Here is a 19,500-nt window from a genome sequence, read left to right on the forward strand (position 1 = left end):
CATCTAATTCAGGCTTCACCTGAGACTTCACATGAAAGTTGCTTTACTTGATCTAGGGTTTTCAACAGGTAAAGAAGGCAGCAAAAATCCCTAGGTGGGTTATGGCTGTGTGTACCACAAAACAGAACGGATTAATTATCATGTGAACGAACTCCTGGAATCAGGTCATTTATGGAATGGTCTGTGTTTGCCATCTAGTGGTACAAAGCCAAAATTTTTGATCTGATGCGTGAGAGCAGACAAGGCAGTGGAAACCTGAATTGGAAGCAGACCTCTCCTCTGCAGAAATATGACAGCTTTCAGGCAGATGGTGTCTTTTAGGAACTGGGGGCAGAAATTTTGCAGCCCTTGAGTCACCAGACTTAGGAATAGACCATTAATGAGTTAGTAAGGGTTATCCAATAATTGGTCACTTCTTTTTAGTATTCTGATCATTGCTCCAGTCTTTCCATCTTACAGGTGCAGATTCTAACAATATTCAGGCACACAACTTTTCACTGCTTTCTGCGAGCATTCAGGCAACTAAATATCCTAGGGATTTGAGATTATGTTCTACCGGTTGGTAATCCACACTTACAAATCTCTCAGTCAAGGGCCCTCCACATTTCTACAGGCATCAGCTATGCTTTACAGCATCCATGTATGAAGACACATCTTCCAACAAGGAGACCAAACTACAAAGAAATCAGCAGCTCATAAAAAAAATGTACAGGGAATATATACCATTCTGGCAACAGAATGTATATAGCTAAATATAAGCTGTAAGACTGGTTTCCTCTCTTAAAATATTCCAAGGATGTATGAATAAAGAATTAAGTAAAAGGATTAGCTTTATTTCTCAGTTATGTCATACAGTAAATACAAGATGATATTTCATTAATTGAAATATATTTTATCAGAGGAAATTATAAACAGCACGTATTACTAACCATTTGTATTACTTACCTGGATTTCTTGCTATATAGTTAGAGAAAATAATAATAATACGTTGATATTTTATCAGTATTCAGGAAGTTTACAATAATTCCCACATCCCAACTTAACAGCAAATGTTTTCAGGTTTTACTGCAAAAACATAGCTAGGAATTCAGAGCTGGAGCTTTCATAATATCTCTGTGATTCAGGAATATTGCTCAGTTTAGCTATTCCTGAGATTTTCCCTCCTATGTCATACAGATTTTTTTAAAAACCCTTTCACAAGCCACAATGAATGAAAACAAAGCAATACAAATTATATAGAGGACAAATCTCACGTGAATAAAACAAAGATTAATGAGATCGAATTTACTTTGCTATGTAATGGTAATCATATTAACGCTAATATGATTCTGAAAAGTGTACCTATACATAACACCACATATATAACAAAATATGTGGAAGTATTTTTTTTTTTAAATTACATGCTATTAACTATGGTCCCTTTTTAAAAGAAATACTACTGAATCTTCTATTTATTGAGCAGCTGTTGCTACCTGTGCTAATTCATTCATCCACTCATTCAAGTGATATTTATTTAATTAATTATTCAATCAATTGTTCACCGAGGGACCCTATATGATCTATGTTTTACAATTGACCTCAAAGAGTGAGGCAGCTGAATGCATACGATAGAAAATAGAAAAAGGCATCGCAAGGTTCACAACAATTATCCAAGGTTCAAAGCCAAAAACTATTTCTTCTAGTCCATTGTCATATTCCGGGCGGCACCCAAATGCCGGTGGTATCCACAGCTGCAAGGAAAGAACACAAGGCCAATATAAATCACCAGCAATATGAGTCACTAGCCCTTAAGGACTGCAACCCCACCAAACTGCAAATTGGTTTCAGAAATTCTTAAGAACATCCTCCCGGTTGCTGTTGGGTCACACTGGTGGAAGAGGGTTTCAGCTTCCACTGCTGTTACAGTTTTTGTACTGTGACTAAAACAAGCCTAGACTCCCAGATTCCACGTTTAAATAGACTTTGTTCCCCAAAGGCATATTCGCTTATTCTTCCAGAAGAAGAAAAATTTACCTGCTACTGTAGAACCATGTACTTCTAATACACTTATCAGGCTTGAAAGGTTGGGAGGCTTTTGGGTATTAACTTGTGAATTATGTTCTAATGTCTTACCGAAAGGTTGCAGAGGAATAAAAATGCAGCGATGTTCTTCAAAATTCTCCTCTTGTTGTTAGTAACTGAGCTTCTACTATAAAATGAGATATCTGAGGCCAAATGTGTGACCAAACTATTTTCCTGACTCGTTTCTTCTTTGGCACCACCACCACCATTTTCTCTCCTACAGATAGTGCCCTTGAACAGACAGGGTACCTCCCCGTCCTCACCAGCAGCTCTGCCATTGTAAATCTCTTTGTACGAGGGGGTAAGTGATAAAGTGCTCCCCCGAGATATAGTCACTATTCGAAGAGTTTTAATATCATCGTTCACCTTTTCCTGCTCACGATGTATGGATTCAATGATGAAGAGGTTCTGAATGTACTTCTCAATTATAACGAGGACGGAGTAGGGCAGGTTATACCATGTGTATTTGGGGTGAGCCTGGGCACAGATAATGGCAAGGATCGATCCCCAGGAAAGGAGCCAGGACCCCGCAGCTGTGCCCACCAGCAGCTCCGCATCAAGTTTTCGAGCAGGATTTTTTGAATTATCCAATGATCTGTCTTCCAGTCTGTAGATGAGAAGGGCAACGATTCCAGCTGTACACATGAGAGCCAACACGAAGATAGCATGCAAGTAAAACATAGTGAGTGCTAACTCACTCTTGATTTTTGAACGTCCAATCTGAATTAAATAAACAACAACAATAGCTATTGTGCTAGTTAACACAATTAGTCCAAAAATCATTCCAACAGTTATGCCATGGAATTTGAATGGAGTTTTGTGTTGCTGGTGGTGCTCAACTTTGCGGCCAATATTCTTCCACAGGACATAGAGCATCGTGGATGCTAGGATATGGTACTCTATATTGAAGGGATATAGGTAATATATTCCTTGAGAAAATATCGAGCAGAGAGTTGTTGTTGTGCAATTGCATTGAGGTGCATGATCATCTAAAACTAAAGGAGAGGGAGAGATTAGTTATGCGCACTATAAAGATTTCTTATTTAGTAAAACAAAAATTAAGTAACAAAATGTCAGAGGTAAGATTTCAGTCAAACAATACATCACACCACCCAGTTAGCAACCTAAAAAAAGGTCTCGCCCTTAAAGTCATTAACCTAACAAAGTTTTTGCATGTTCCCTGAAGTATGATCTCTGATTTCACTGCTCAGCCACTGAGCAATAATCACATTGTGGCACTGAACTTAAGCAGTCTTGGTAAAAATACCTTTTTATAACATGAAAATCTAGATCCCAAGGGCTTTGAGTCCTCAGCCCTTTGGCTTAGAAGGCTTTTATAGAAGCCCAGGGATCTGTGGATCAGATCAAGAACAAGCTTAACAAGGAAAGAGCTCAGTTCTGCTGTCATTTTTCTCAGTGATTTACACTAGCATGGTTCCTAGTATCAAAACCACTTTATTAAGAAGATTTTTATGCCTAGGAAAGAGATGAAGTAAACCACAGATACTTTCACTCAATGCCCCAGTATAGTTTTAAAATTAAAAAAAAAATTAAAAATCAATCTTCTGTTTTTGAGAGGCGCCTATGAAATCATTACCTCTCTGTTGTGAAGATACCTCCATTGTAAACCCCTATGGCAAAATAAACAATTGATAGTATTTGTAAAATATATTTAATGTGCATTTATAACCTAAGCAAATAATGGCAGAAATCAGAAATTTCCACAGTGGTAGAAAAAAAAAGATACCTATTTGCACAATGCATTTATTTAGAAGTATATAAACATACATGCTGAAGAGCACATTTTTACGCACTGATTTGAGATTTGTGCCTGGAAGATTTTCTTTTGTTTTCTATAATTTTAGAAAAGAAGAGGAGAGGACAAAGTTGGTATTGTTTTTTCTCAACCACACACTGTTAAGAGACAGAAAAAAAATTCCTTTTGCAGTTTGGATTGTATGTTAATGCCAAACTTTTCTTGGAGATCACTACTTTACTCCCCCTTGTTTCAGATGCTATTTCTGACTGTTCATAATTGTGTAACAATTCTGGCAGCAGAACAATAGGAAATAATATAAAGAAACCGCTTCTATTTAACAAGTAGAAATGTCAAAAAGAGCCACTAACTTGTGATTTGCCTGCTCTCCACTAATGCTCCGTGATTACAAAATCTCTGAAATATTAATTCAGCTACTTGATTATTAATGGAAACTAGATAGTTTCAATTAGATACATATAAAGGGTAACAACTGCAAATAGATGTAAAATTGTGGCCATAATTCTAGACAGTTATACTGAAAATACTATTTTACAGATTTTAAAATTTAGGTTTTGCTTATATGTGAACTTTGGCAGGAACTATTAAAAATGCCTAAAATTTTTCAATTTACACAGACTATAAATAGGCAAAAAACAAATTAGTTCAGGATTTGTCTTAGTAGAGGCAAAATCAGGTGGTTTTAGGATACGGGCGCTATTGAATTCACTGGGTGGGAAAACATACATTTTCCTCTTCAAAAGCTGTCTGTCTTGTCCTATGTGAACACAATCAACATTTATCAGCTGTACCAATAAATTTTCATGGGAAGAAAATTACTTACAGCTGCTGAGAACTTTTATTTCCTCTTTAAAGTTAACCACTCCTAATTTCCCCATGCTTCAGTGGTGTTTGGAAGTGGAAGGCATCCCCAGCAGTTTTATAGAATCACAGAATCATAGAATCCTAGAATGATTTGGGTTAGAAGGGAACCTAAAGATGATCTGGTTCCACCACCCTGCCGTGGGCAGGGACACTTTCCATAGACCAGGTTGCTCAAAGCCCCATCCAACCTGGCCTTGAACACTGCCAGGGATGGGGCATCCACAGCTTCTCTGGGCAACCTGTTCCAGTGCCTCACCACCCTCACAGTAAAGCATTTCCTCCTAATAACTCCCTTATACTCGATGTTTGTTGACTACAACTTGCATCATCTTACCAATAGATAAAACGGTTCATTAAAAAAAGAACACCTAGAACAAAATACTTATCTTGTAAAGCAGCACTAATGGATAACCCCTTATCCCTCAGAGCCATCCCAGTGAATCTCATAGGACCACACACCACATGTAACCACTCTCCTGGGAAGGATTTGCAGGATTATCCATGCTTGTTTTTCTAGAAATAACTTAATAAATAGCAAACTCTGGTTTTAAAACTGCTGCGTTCAATTTACTAATAAAGGGGTTCTTCAGTGATATTATTCCTCAAAAGAAATGTTTGTAAAAATCTGTTTGTTTTGAACTCAGAAGGAAAAAAACAACAGCCTGGATCACATATATGATAATGATAATGATCACATAACATTTTAGTTATAGATCGGAACTCTGTATCAGCTCACTATACTTGCCTGGGAATGACTATGCTGACATAGTCATGAATGACCAAGCTCCATTCTACAGTGACGCAGTATTTTGTATGACATGTCTAAGAGCAGGAATTCCAAAATGTCCCAACCCTTTTGCTTACCTATTGTTATGTTCCCAAAACCAAGAGTGATCAGTCTTTCCTTATGTTCATTCAGTTGATGTTTTGACTCTGTTAACACACCATTTGTCCACAGGAGTAAATTTGTGAACACAGAATGGATAACCCCAAACCTACAAAATAAGATAATTATTGAAGGAATCTGCACAGAGTATACTTCCATAGATATTAAATAAAATGGATTAACTTTCTGTAGACAAGCTACATGGCAGTATGAAAAAAGCAACATAATCCATCTTTAAAAGATGTTCCGCAGTGGAGCACAATGAATGTTAGACTTCCAAAATTTTACAGAAACATAATGGCTTAATGTATTAAACCATTAATAGGACACTGTTATTATTTGTTACGCTGTCTTATGTGACGGGTTTTATTCTTTGGTTTGGGCTGGACAAGCTTCATGTTAATTACAGTGATTGAACTGTCTGAAGAGGGTTAATTGTTTAGCAAACCGCATTTCACAGCCTGCTGTGGTGCTCCTTCATACTCACTGTGGCTGGTCCTACTTCACAGATACCACCACTTTCTCTAATTTCTAGTCCATGCATTTTTGTCTCCTGGAGAGAGCTGAAGCTAAAAGAGGGCTTTATTCCATTCAAAGAACTAGTACAGTGAGGGTAGATCTCCATGCATTTTTGAGACTCCTGGTCTCTGACAAGCCATTTCAGACATGGTGAAACAGAATGGCATAGGAGAAAAAAGTGGGTTAATGGTTCATAATTTCCTAATAAAATCCATGCAGTAATTGTTTTTTGCCCAGCACTCTCCTCTTTGTAGAAGGCCATGGTATCTCTTTCCTAGGCACAATCCTTTCACCTATCATTCTGCCAGGTGTTATTCTCCTGCACCCAAGACCAATAATGTTCCTTCACCAAGGAACAGTTATTACTGCACTGTTCTCAGTGACAAACTTGCAGTTAGGGATTTTTAAAATATACTTATGGACAGAGTTGATTTCACCAGTTGACAATGCAAAGCCTTCTGTGATCACTCTCCTCACTGGCATGGGGCTTGGACACTTACCCAAGAGAGCAGAACAAATGGAGAACCTTCACCACAGATGACATTTCTGATTAAATTTATTTTACTTCCTAACAGAAACTGGTCAGCTCATTGATAATTTGAAAGAAGTATTTTTAAAAATTACCATATTTGCTTCTATATACAGATAGATCTACTTTCTCAGAAAACCAAAAAATATATCGGAGCTGGCTCTGCTGCCTCAAAGGCTAGTCCTCAGTTCTATAAGAAACGTGTGTATTCAGCTGTTTCAGAGGACAGACACATCAGTTACCCCACGAGAATCAAGTTCTGGTGTCAGAAACATGCACAACCTTTACTGAGTCAGTTACACAGGATACCCACAGGGAGGTTGTGTTTCCCAGTCCATTTGCACAGCTGCATCTACCACAGCTGGGTGGTACGGCTGACACACCTGTGGGACAGGCTGCCATCCAGAGGGACCTGGACAAGCTGGAGAAGTGGGCCCATGTGAGCCTCATGAGGTTCAATAAGGCCAAGCACAAGGTCCTGCACCTGGGATGGGGCAACTCTCAGTATCAGTACAGGCTGGGGGATGAAGGGGTTGGGAGCAGCCCTGGGGAGAAGGACTTGGGGGTGCTGGTAGATGAAAAGCTGGACGTGAGCCAGCAATCTGCACTCACAGCCCAGAAAGCCAACTGTATCCTGGGCTGCATCAACAGAAGCATGGCCAGCAGGTCCAGGGAGGTGATTCTGCCCCTGCACTCCACTCTGGTGGGACCCCACCTGCAGTGCTGTGTTCAGCTCTGGAGTCCTCAGCACAGGACAGAGATGGACTAGTTGGAGCGGGTCCAGAGGAGGGCCATGAAAACGATCAGAGGGTGGAACACCTCTCCTGTGAGGAAAGGTTCACAGGAGGAAAGGGAGAGTTGGGGTTGTTCAGCCTGAAGAACAGAAGGTTCTGAGAAGGACTTATTACAGCCTTTCAATACTTAAAGGAGGCTTACAAGAAAGATGAGGAAAAGGTTTTTAGTAGGGCCTGTTGTGATAGGAAAAGAGGTAACAGTTTTAAACTAAAAGAGGGTAGATTTAGACTAGATATAAAGAATAAATTTTTTATAACTAACGTAGTGAAACACTGAAACAGGTTGCCCAGAGAGGTGGTTACATGCCCCATTCCTGGAAACATTCAAGGTCAGATTGGATGGGACTCTGAGCAACCTGATCTAGCTGAAGGTGCCCTTGAGCAGGGGGGTTGGACTAGATGACCTTTAAAGGTCCTTCCAACCCAAACCATTCTACAGTTCTAAGATTTTATGGTCTCGTTCCAAAAGGTGCTTTCCATAAAAATCAATATAAAATACCTCAGATATATTGCACTGACTGCAGGCTGCTGATGCAGATTCTCTTTCAGGAGCTAAATAAAGAAGACATAATATAGTGCGTAGTTCTGAGACACACACATGACTCTTCCTTCAAAACAAGCAAGTGACACTGTGGGATCATGCATTGCCCACTTCCCTCTCTGATGAGAAAAATATATGTATTCTGTGACTGTTGTATATTATAAAACATAAGCGCAATTTAAATAAGGGTAAACGGAGTTACTTTCTATTTAACTATTCTACTTCTTTCTACTTAACACAACCAGGAGGAGAATCCATCTCTGTAAATTTTCACTGTCCCTCATACAGTAAACCTGTAGGTATTAAAGCACTGTGCAGATCTACACCTATTAGCATCCAATATAAGATTCAGATCCACTTTACCTTTCAAGTGTTTTGAAAGACTGGATAATATCCTTTGCATGACACCACAGAAAGTACACCTAAATGAAAGGAATACAGAGAAATGTAATTACAGTAATGAGTATGTGTGACACTCAAAAAAGGAAAATGTACCTGTAGACAGAAACACTGATGTTTAAATTACACATGTGTGAAATAACTCATGATTTCCTGTGATGTTCACCCCGAACCTCTCTGGCATGAAGAACCTGAGATTTCTTATAAGCAGTCAGTGGCTTAACAGCAAAGTCTCAGTATGACTCACCAAATCATATTTTGCTTCTATATCTGGAGAGGTTTTTATTTCAATGACAAAGAAAATAAAACTACCAGCTGTGGACAGCAGTATGATTACTGCAGGGCACGGTGATGCTAAGTTTGAATGATTTATTAAATATATGAAATTCTATGAAGGGAGAGACATAAGTGAAAGGATGCCAGACTTGATTAATAAAACAAACGATGGACACGCAGTGTTGCAGCACAAACAAACTAGTAGGCTGCAACAATTGGTGCCCCGTGCGAGGCTGAGTTGGACTCCAACTACAACAACTGGCAGCCAATGTAGCTGAGACAAGTGCCATTGACAATTAATCGATATGGGTGTATTGCGATATTTGTTTTCCATCTTAACTCAAATTGCAACTTTTGGCGTCCAACGTAGATGGGGTCTAATTGATATGGGTGCAGAAGAAAAAACTTCTACATTAACAATGCTTATAGATATATTTGAAAAAAGAAGCATGAAGTATAACAAGAAGGCAATAAGAACTTTGCTAGGATGGTGCAAAGTAAATGTCGTGCTAGTTACGCCAGAAAATGTCTCCAGTGTTCAGACATTGCAAAACACTGGAAAATTACTTCTTGAGGCTGCCTCGAGGGGGTATAAAATTGCAACAACATTGCTAACAACATGGAGATTAGTCTTAGACTTACTAGAATAATTAAAAGTGGACAGGGAGACAAATTCTATATTTGCAATGCTTATGGATATATTTGAAAAAAAGAGATGTAAAGTATGATAAAACAGCAACAAGAATTCTAGTGTGGTGTAAAAAGTATGATTTGCCAATTACAATGAAAAAGGTTTTCAGCGTTCAGACATGGCAAAGCATTGGAAAGTTACTTTTTGAGGCTGCTTCGAGGGGAGACAAAATTGCCACAGCCTCGTTAATGATGTGGAGATTGATCACAGATTTGCTAGAATTATCAGAAGAGGACAGAGAGACAAACCCTATATTAACAATGCTAATAGACATATTTGAAAGTAGAGGCATAAAGTATGATGAGACGGCAATAGGAACTCTGCTGGGGTGGTGTAAAAAGAATGATTTGCCAGTTAACGGTGAAAAATGTCTCCAGCATTCAGATATGGCAAAGCGCTGGAACATTACTTTTTGGGGCTGCCAAGAAAGGGTCAAAATTGCTACAGTGTTGTTGACAACATGGAGATTGGTCTTAGATTTACTAGAACATCCAGAAGTGGACAGGGAGACAACACAGGAAGCAAGAGAAAAGTTTGTACTATCCATCTGAGAGACAACCACATTAAGAACATGGCAGTTGCACTCAGGGATAGTGCAGAAAGCACTATTCTCAACAGGAGAGTAAGAAAGAGAGAGACAACAGTACTGAATTAGCAAGTAAAGGGGAAAGAAGCATAAAACTGGGAATCTTCATTTGTGGGAGCATAATGGAGATGTCAGGATAGAGATTGCTGCTGATACAGAACTGGTTCCAAGGGCTGACAAGTGTGAGGAGAATGATACCAATATTCCTCAGGAATGTTAGAGTGAAACTCGAGTCCTGTTTGCTCAGAATAGCTTCTAGGATACTGAACTTGACAGTAGGTGAACTGTAAAGAGAGAAATGGTCCAAAAAGTTTCTCTTAGAAACCTGCCTGGTTGGTGTTCCAGAAATGGTCTGAAAAGTGCAAAGAACTTTGGGTTCTTCCTCATCCATTAGAGTAACTGGAAGCCCTTTTTACTATTGTGTCCACTGATGGAGGGTGCCTCCACAGCTGATGGTGTCTGAGACATTCAATACCTAATTTTTTGAAAAAGCTAGGAAAATGCAGTTCTCTGTAGCTCACCAATGCTACCCAGCAATAACATGTTCATTCATACCCTTAATTAAGTGTTTATCAAAAGGAGGTGTGACCATTGGTAAAACCCCAGGTGTAAAGACTATAAGATATCATGGAGGTTTCAAATTAAATCAAACAAACCGAAATTAGCACCTTAGCGTCATGTAATGCCATGTTCCTTTTCCCATTCTGGGATGGATGCAGTAAAATCTAACAGCAGATGTGAACGCATTCTTCAAAACTTAAAAAATGTAAATTTTGAAGTTCTGACATTAGAGGCAAGAAAATGGGGGGAAAGAGAAAGATAAAAGTCAATAAGGTAAAGAAATAGCATAAAACCGAATTTTTGCTCACAGAGTATTCATTGCCTCAAAGGGACTTCTGCCTGTGAAAAAGCCTAACACAGGCTGTCTTGGAAGGGCAGGTACTTGTTAGTTCATTGCTTGCACAGGTGCAGTACGTATACACGTATTAACTTACTGGCACATATCAGGATCTCTCATTTAAAGTAAAACACAACAGAATCTGACACATATTCTGTAGAAAACAAATCCTTCAGTTTTTAGATGACACATAATTAGGGATGTTCTCTGCTGTAATTTCATCCTGTGTTTCAAAGACATGAAAAGACTTGTCTTAGGTAAGAGGTATCTGGTAAATTACTTTTTAACTTTTCCTTTGATTGCTCAGGCTAACATTCAAGCTTTCGTTATTTTAAGCTCAGTAGATGATAAATTCGGCAACACTGGGTGATGTGAAATTTAAATTAGAATTCTTGTTTCCTTTGTTCAGCATTGTTTCTTCCACACTCTGGTTCATAATAGCTCGAAATCTTGTCAGCACAGGGTCACTGGATGCAATGAAGAATGCAGCATGCAGATCAGCAGGGAAAAAAGGCTTCAATTTCTTTGGTTTGTTTTTCAGAGGTAAAGCAAAGAAGTTGCAAGACATGGCAAGTGAATATTACAAGAATGTGAAATTAAGATTACTTCAACCAAATCAGAATTTCACCCTCAGAGAAAAAGACAGAAGAGGTCAGAGTTACTGCTTAAATTTCAATGCCTTTTTTTGTTACAGAAAGCAGAAAAATTTAAGTTGTTCAAATGCTCATTTACATGCAACCACAACTGCTAGGAAAATCTTTTCCTTTCTGAGTCACTTAATCATCTTGGAAAGTCCATTAAGTGGCCTGGCTATAACTGAGTATCTTAGCTGAGTGGCTTTTTCTTTCCCTCTTTCCTACAAATCTGCTGACAGCAGTTCAGAGGAATTCATGTGATAAACAATCAGCTGCGGAGTATCACCACACAAGAGAGACCCAAAGCCTTACAACAAGCAGCTGGAATATTTTATAGGAGTCGCTATGTTTGCTACTGCACAGCCACTGGTAAGCATAACCAAATGCTTCCAGAAGGAAATCTGTGTTCACTTGTTACAGGAAAAGTGCACAAGTATTTTATAACCAGCTAGGAAGGGTTTTTTCCCCTTTGAGCTATGAGGCCTCCCCCCCTAACCCCAATGGGACACCAGGATAGAAGATTGAACTGAACTTATGTGGCAAGTCCTACATACAGAAACAAGTGAATTGTCTTTAGCCAAGCTGCTCATTTCAGTCTGAAAATTCTACAAGTTATATATGTAGTCTGAAATAAAAAAAACCCCGATGTACATTAAAGTACAGGAGAGCATTTTTTGGTTGGGGTTTTGTTTTTTTTTTTGAACCCATAGGAATTTTACAGTGGAGCAATTTCAGGTTGCAAAGCCTGAATTTACACCTAGGAATAATATACATGCACAAGAATTTAGCCCTCAAAAGTATCCTGTGATATGTTTAGAAATTAAGTTAGTGTAAAATCCACGGATGACAAGAAGGTAATAAAACAAGATATAATATAAAAATGCAGCCAGTGACTTTTACCTGTAAGATGGTGTGCACAGCATGTGTAACAGGAAAAATGCCTTCAGTTGGTGATAAACAGTTTGAAAAATCAATATAATATCCAATTTTAAAAGAGTCCAGAATTAAAGTAATCACTGCAAATAATGTTATCCCACCTATAAATGAAAAATATATTAGAAAACATCCATGTACAGTTACAGGGTCTAGAGACAATTTGCAGAATGTGCTAAATCTGTTTAGGGAAATAAAAGTTGACCAACATCCATATTCTTGTCTAGGGACATTAAAGTAGATCAATGTTCATGAAGATAATTGACTCAATGTAGTAAGTCCCTCTAATTTGTGAAAGCCTCTGCCCAACATATTACGACAGCACATCACTGTGCATACCCTGCATGACCAGTGCAGAGGAGCCAGTCCCGCAATGGCCAGCACGCGGAGAGACTCAGCACCTTGCAGATGGCTCCCAGCTCCTTGCAAGGGCAGCCTCTCAAGTAACGGTAGCACTGAAGCAACCATACAGCGCATGAATTAATGCTCTATACAGCTCCACAGCAAACTACACAGTTCCAGGGAGCTGAACAATCATGTTACAGTCTCCTGGCCCAGGAGCTCAACAGTGGGAAGTAACACAATCACTTGGTATGCTTTGCCCGTGGTTCAGGAGGTTACGCTTCAACTCAGAGACCAAAACTACAATGAGCTGTATGGTTTGTTCCCCCAGAAAGAAACCCAAGACTCCATTTCAGTATCTATTATCTCCTCACGCACACAAAAAATACTCTAATAGGTTTCTCTAAATATGTAATTTGTATTCCAAAGAACTTTAAAAATGCATGTTTCCCATTGTTTAATTTTTCTTTTCGTTCAGAAATGTAAATGTTTATTACAAACTTATTCTGTAAATCTATATGGTAACAGAATTTATATTATTAATAATCGGATTTGCACAGGTATGACTAAGCACAACTGGCAGCAAAATTACTGAGCCAAACTCTAAAGTCTTCATTGCTTGGTTGTTGGGATTTTCTCTCTAGGCTTTTATTCAAACAAGCTTTCACTGGGTTTAACTTGGGCTTATTTTAATTAAGACTAGATAAAAATCTATCCATGGACCTTAACTGGACCTTAAGATCAGCACCAGTATCTTAAACTTTCTTTGTAATTACTCATACAGTAAACAACATCACTAGTGTTGACTTTGATGAATATTCAGCTTCTATAAAGGACCACAACCTAACTTCCTTATAAGCACCACATGTTCCACTCGACCTGTGTTAATAAAATATAACACTAAATTAATAATTTATTTAATAATACATTTATTATTAAAGTTGCATTGATAAAAACTAAGTATAAATGATGAAAATACAATGTATTTTTGTTTATTTTTTCATTGATCCTTTAAAATTAAACAAAAATAGACTTCAGATTTTTTTTAATCACAAGGGTATGAATTCCAGTAGGACTTCATGTTTCTCTCTCACAATCTCTCTTATAATAAAAACATTGTTAAATTACTGATGGAGTATTATTTCTACCAAGACATAGAAACTTTTGATTTCATATTTCAAAATCTAAAACCGCAGCTCTGCACTTCATGCATGTGTATAATCCCATTCATTTTTTTATTTATGCTTATTATGACAGCTAATTTCTATTATTTCTAACATATGTAACAAGACTGAAGCCCACATTTAAACAGATATGCCATTTTCATTAGGTATAAAAGAAAATGGTGTCACAAAACGCAAAATTTTTACTTTTGAAATCAAATGATACTTTTCCTTATTTAAAGAATTTAAATTTTTCTAAAATAAATTAGAATTGTTAATTCTTCTGAAATAAATTTACGTGAGGCAACTGGACCTGCTCTGAGCAAGGTGTTGGACTAGATGACCTTTGGAAGTCCCTTCCTCCTAAATTATTCTATGAATGATTCTGTGATTCACACTTCATTTAGAAAGCTTGCAGGAAACAGGCTGTTTCTATTTGTCTGGAAGATGTCAATCTGAGGGACTTCATGTGTATTATAATTGTTTCAGTAAGAAGGAAAATTCTATCTTCTGAAGCAAAAGGATTATAAAAATCTTCCACAGTTACTCCACAATAAATTGTTGTGCATATGTTGACCTTACAGAGTATTTTAGAAAGGTATTTAATTGCCCAGTTGTAACAATAGTAAGGTTATTTCCCAATGAATTCATGGTGCAGGATCAAGCCCTGAGGAACTGCTTTAGTGAAGCAGTGATGTCAGAGCAAAATGGGTGGAAAATGTATGTTAGAAGTTCTGCGTCCTTGCTTCCATTACTCACAACAGTGGCTCAGCAGAATAGGATCACAAGGGCCTTGTTAATGAGAAGAAATGGGAAGAGGGAAGGCAAGGCAAGGCAAAGGGCTCCAGTTTAAAACCACAAAAATAAAAAGCAAACACATCTTATTTAAGTGATCCTCCTCCTGCACCATACATGCATCTTGCCTTTCCAAGGATGACCTGTATTGTAGCTCCACTCTGTCTTGCTTCCATGTCACAAGGTCAGTATTTCAGTTGTATAGTTTCACAGTTTTACATCTATGTCCAGCAGACCATTGAGGGGGAAAAAAACCACCATCACCAGCAAACAAAAAAAAAACCAAACTCCCATGAATTTTCTTTTATATTGAGTATCTTGGTTTATGCCTTAGTATCTCTTTTCAAGTTTCCTTTATATCCATCAAAGGTTTGGTGGGCCTCAGTCCGTTCCCACTGAAATGAACAGTTTTGCCATTGTCCTCCAGGTCGTAAAAGACTTTATATGACTCATTTATTTTAATGTTTCTGGCAATCACTCAGGTGGTCACACTGTAAGCATATACAAACTGTCCAACATACATATTTAGGAGCTTCAAAAGAGAATGATTATACTAACTTGCTTAGATAAAAATCAAAGTGTAACTATTATGACCATACATATGATATGCTAATGTTTTCCATGTTAACTTTTCCTGATGGAAAATTCAGTATTGTGTACTAATACTAAATACTAGATATATATATCAGTAACGGTAAGTAAGAAAGATAATTCCCTGTTTTGCTATTTCTATTTGAAAGTTAAAGAAATATGAAATGATTGCTATTGAGCACCGTATTATTAAAAAAAAGTTTTTTTTTTCAAATATTCATTGAAAGCTGTATATCTTAGGTGATCAAAAATAGAATTTTCAGTATTGCTAAGTGCCGGCTTAATTCTTTCTATTAACCATCAAGAAGAAAAAAAGTCACGATGATACAGTTGTGAAAATGCCATTCTAAACTTAAAATATTGTTCAAATAATAGAGAATTCAATGCAAGCAGTAAAAAGACAGAAGTTGAAGTCTGCCAAGTGCTTTGTAAGTTGACCAGCTGTCTATGGGTTAAACAAATGCTGTGCTGCTGGAGACCGTGATAAAATAAAGCCATTTCTGAAGCCAACTGATTTTTGTTTTGAGTTCTCTGGCTCACTTGGCTGAACTTCTAAATAATGGTCAAAGAGCTCTTCCTAACAGGAGAGTGTACTCAGGGAAATAACATTGGGAATGAGTCAAGGAAAGGACTGCCTAAGCTTCCCTGTGATTATTTGGGTCAGGATAACTGCACCCCACTAAAGTCAAAGCTCTCCATGAAACTTTTCCCACACTCAGACTATAGGAGTGGCTCTTGGTATACCATGCAAGTGGGAAGACAACTGTGCTGTCGGGTTCACACAATTGACACCTAGGTGCAAAAAGGCTCAAGAAAACCATTCTGTGAGCAATTCTTGTAAACTGACCATCTGTCCTTCTAGCGTTGTTAACCATGTACAAGGACTCAATTATAGGTTTTTGTTAAACCATTTTTTTCAACATTTTTCATAGCAAAATGCTCTAAGTAGCCCCGTAAGTAGCCAGCTACCACCTCTTTGACTAAAATGATATTTGCAGTTTGAAGGGAATCATAAAAATATACTCATTTTATACTGCTTAATACAAAGACATTTGCTCTCACGATGCGAGCAGGGAGATCCTCTTCAAAAGCAGCCGACAGAGCTAGTAAAAAAATGCTGAGAACTTTCTGTGGAAAGACTTGATGAAAATTTGTCTCCCGTTTCCCCCTCCCCTACTTTTCAGACTTTTAGTCTTTCAAGTAAAAGACTTTGATGACAAAACCACTGATAAAGAGGAGGGCAAAGGGGATCTTGGCAGAGGAATTGCCACCTGAATTTTGTCTTTAGCTCAAATACATTTTCTTTTACCAACAGAGGATAAAGGAGTTGTACAGGCTTGTTGTAACTACAAGAAAATCCTAAAAACAGGAAAGTGTAGGTCTTTCCCTAAGGGCAAATTTCTTGAATTGCAGCCTAGACATCCAAGAGAAGCCATGGAAGCCGCACCACTTGAGAAGTTAGTACAAAGGGCCATCCTGTGCTGGTAAAAGAAATGGATAAGGTAACCTAGTAGTTCAATCCAGTATCTTATTTCTAAGTTTCTGTGACTCCTTATATGCTCTAGGACAAATGAAATGCTGTGAATGCTGTGCCAAAAGGGAAAGGGCAGGGGTCCTGCTGTACATAACCATGTCAAGCACTATTTATTCCCTACTTAGGAGGGGCAAGCTACCCTCTGAGTAACAAAAGCATAGATTGGTCCAAAATAGGACCAAATTAAGCCTTGCGTTAATGAATTTCAGGAGACTGTAAGCCACATAAGCTAATAAATGAAAAACGTCAGACAGCTGAGTATCGTTTTGGAAAACAGCCAGTAATCAAGTTCAATAATTCAACAGTTGGTACATGAACTCCATACATTTCAGGAAAGAGTCTACAGACTACGACTGCATATTAGACATTAAAACTAATGATTTTCCCTGTGCAATTCATACAGCACAAATGTTAACAGTTGCAGAGAAAAGACACACAAGCACCAAGACTGAGACCAAACTAAATTTCCACAACACAACTTTACTTTTCAAAATAATCAGGTTTTAGATGTTCTTGGGATTTTCATCTAGATATTTCATTAGCTGCTGTGATAATTAACTGTTGTCTCATAGCTAGTAGGTAGGAAATATTTTATGGAATAGCTGTCTTATAGCACTCTAATTAAAATACTTAGTTTCCAACCTGTCATTTACGCTGCCAAGACTGGAAAAAGAGGTTGATAAAACTCAGTTGCCTGTTACTCTACACAGTGTGATATAGGTTGTTTTTTTTTCTGGGGACCCAGAAACACAGCATTCCTGTGACTACGACTGCGTGATGCGCTCCCCAACTACCTTCTCTCAACAGACCTTTATATCCTCACTCAGTACACACCTGACTGCAGAGAAGAGCCATTACATCCCACCACTACCCTTACAAATTATACACTTTTCCTTACAAGGCTAATGCTAGCTTTAGATTCCTTGCTTAGATGCTTTATGTACTACACTACAAACTGATCTGGCCAGGGATTTCGTCTTCTGCCTAACTCCAGTTGTTTCTAAGGCATCACAGTACACATATAAATGGGAATCTGATATACATTGGTATCGAGAGCACTTCAGGAGATTTCCAACTGGTACTAGAATAAAGTAAGTTGCATTATATTGTCTGGAAAAGTGTTTCCTCCAAAGAGTTGCATGACATGAGCAACACTGCCTCTTCCATTAGCTATATTTTATTTTTCAAGTGTTGCCAAACCAGCCTGGTAAGGGGAAAAAAGGCGCTGGAGCTTTCAGCACTGTAAATGGTAGGCTGGAAAGAGGATGTTTAGCAAACAGCTTTCCTGTACAATCTCCTAGTATGTTCAGCTTATGCATATATTTACTCTAGAGTGCACTGCATGTGTGTTAAGTTCATGAATACCAGGATGCCTCCTGGTAGGGATGGAGAGGGTAACAAAGTGGTAGCAGAGACAGGCGATGGCACGGACGTCCCGTGTGTGGTACCACCTTGTATGCCACCGGCCAGTACTTACACTTCAGCCAGCGGGCTCCGGCATGTGTGTCCTTGTCCCGGATCAGCCTCCTCTGCGTGCAGCTCCTGCAGAGGTACCACAGCATCCACAGCAGCTGGATGAGCATCAGCGTGATGAGGTAAGAGAGCAGGTGGCTCTTGCTGATGCCCACGGCGTGCACAGCCCAGGCGAAGGTGAGCAGCAGCCCTGCCAGGAAGAGGTTGATGCCATACTGGCTGCTGAGGATCTCGGCGTTTTTCTGCGGGTAGCTGCCGCCCACGGAGGGGGAACCGGCGGCTTTCTCCATCGCCCACGCCGCCCGCCAGGTGCTGCAAACAGGCGGCCCCGCTTCCCCCGGGGAGCCCCGAGGCCGCCTGGCCCGTCCCCCACCGGCGGCCGGGGGCGGAGCGGGGGCCCCGCCGTGCCTCCCCGCGGCCGCTGCCCGCCACGCCGGGCGGGGTCTCCGGGGGGAGCCCCGGGCACCCCGAGGGGACGGTGGGCTGCCGAGGCGGGGGGGAGCTTCCCGACGTTTTGCGGGAAGAGGTGAGGGGAAGGGAGAGGCGGTTCCACCGCAGAGCAGCCGGGCGGCAGATGGTCACGTCCCCTGCGCGCCTGGCTGCGGTGGGGGCCGCGGGCCACACGGCCGCACCGACGGAGGTGCGTGCAGCCTAACGTGTCCCCTCGACAGGGCGACGGGAGGGACACCGGGCGCTGAACACACACACCCCCACGCCCCCGGCCGTTAGCGGCTGGCTGGAAAGCCGAGTTGATGCTCAGAGAGCAGGGGCGGGCGGCAGCAGCCTGCCCCGCAGCCCGGAGCGGGAGCGGCCGCGGGGGGCAGCCCCGTCGCACCGGGGCGGCCGCGGGTCACCCGCCACGCTACCATGCTCCGGGCCCCGATGTCCTCCTCCTTTTTGGCAACTGGCACTTCCCATTGGTAGTGAATAACCTCGGTTCTCCGGAATTCTTTAGACCTTTCAAAGGCGCCGATGCACCTTATTTTTTCAGTAAGTCCCATGCTGCCAACACAGTTTGACAGTGGTTGCTAGCTGGCATAGCAACTACCGAGCTCAAAGCAGCAAAGACTCCTGCAGGATTCAGTCCCATTCTTATTTATTCATTTTCCCAATCTTTATACACATTTTAAGTATTGAACTTTTTTTATTTAAACTGCTTAGTTGTAACTGTGACCTATGGCCGTAAAATACTAAGGTATGCAGACATCTAAAT

General features: G+C 39.8%; 1 protein-coding gene across 1 annotated transcript; it reads right to left on the reverse strand.

Moving 5' to 3' along the window:
- Nucleotides 1-906: 906 nt before the first annotated feature.
- On the reverse strand, nt 907-18,649 carry OTOP1 (otopetrin 1). Its single transcript, XM_056351630.1, has 6 exons — nt 18,292-18,649; nt 12,357-12,493; nt 8,335-8,393; nt 5,567-5,697; nt 2,113-3,056; nt 907-1,730 (listed from the first exon to the last, which is right to left on the reverse strand). The coding sequence occupies exons 1-6, from the start codon at nt 18,575-18,577 to the stop codon at nt 1,560-1,562; spliced, it is 1,728 nt and encodes a 575-aa protein (XP_056207605.1). The 5' UTR covers nt 18,578-18,649; the 3' UTR covers nt 907-1,559.
- Between the last annotated feature and the right edge of the window lie 851 nt (nt 18,650-19,500).

Source organism: Falco biarmicus, chromosome 1, assembly GCF_023638135.1.
Source record: "Falco biarmicus isolate bFalBia1 chromosome 1, bFalBia1.pri, whole genome shotgun sequence".
In the NCBI taxonomy this organism is placed as follows: domain Eukaryota; kingdom Metazoa; phylum Chordata; class Aves; order Falconiformes; family Falconidae; genus Falco; species Falco biarmicus.

Excerpts from the sequence above, each read along its gene's own strand:
- OTOP1 (XM_056351630.1), bottom strand. The coding sequence starts at position 18,577 with ATGGAGAAAGCCGCCGGTTCCCCCTCCGTGGGCGGCAGCTACCCGCAG. Across the intron at positions 12,494-18,291 it reads CGGAGCCCGCTGGCTGAAGT|GTGGGATAACATTATTTGCA; the intron begins GTAAGTACTGGC and ends TTTCATTTATAG. Across the intron at positions 3,057-5,566 it reads TTTTGGGAACATAACAATAG|TTTTAGATGATCATGCACCT; the intron begins GTAAGCAAAAGG and ends CCTCTCCTTTAG.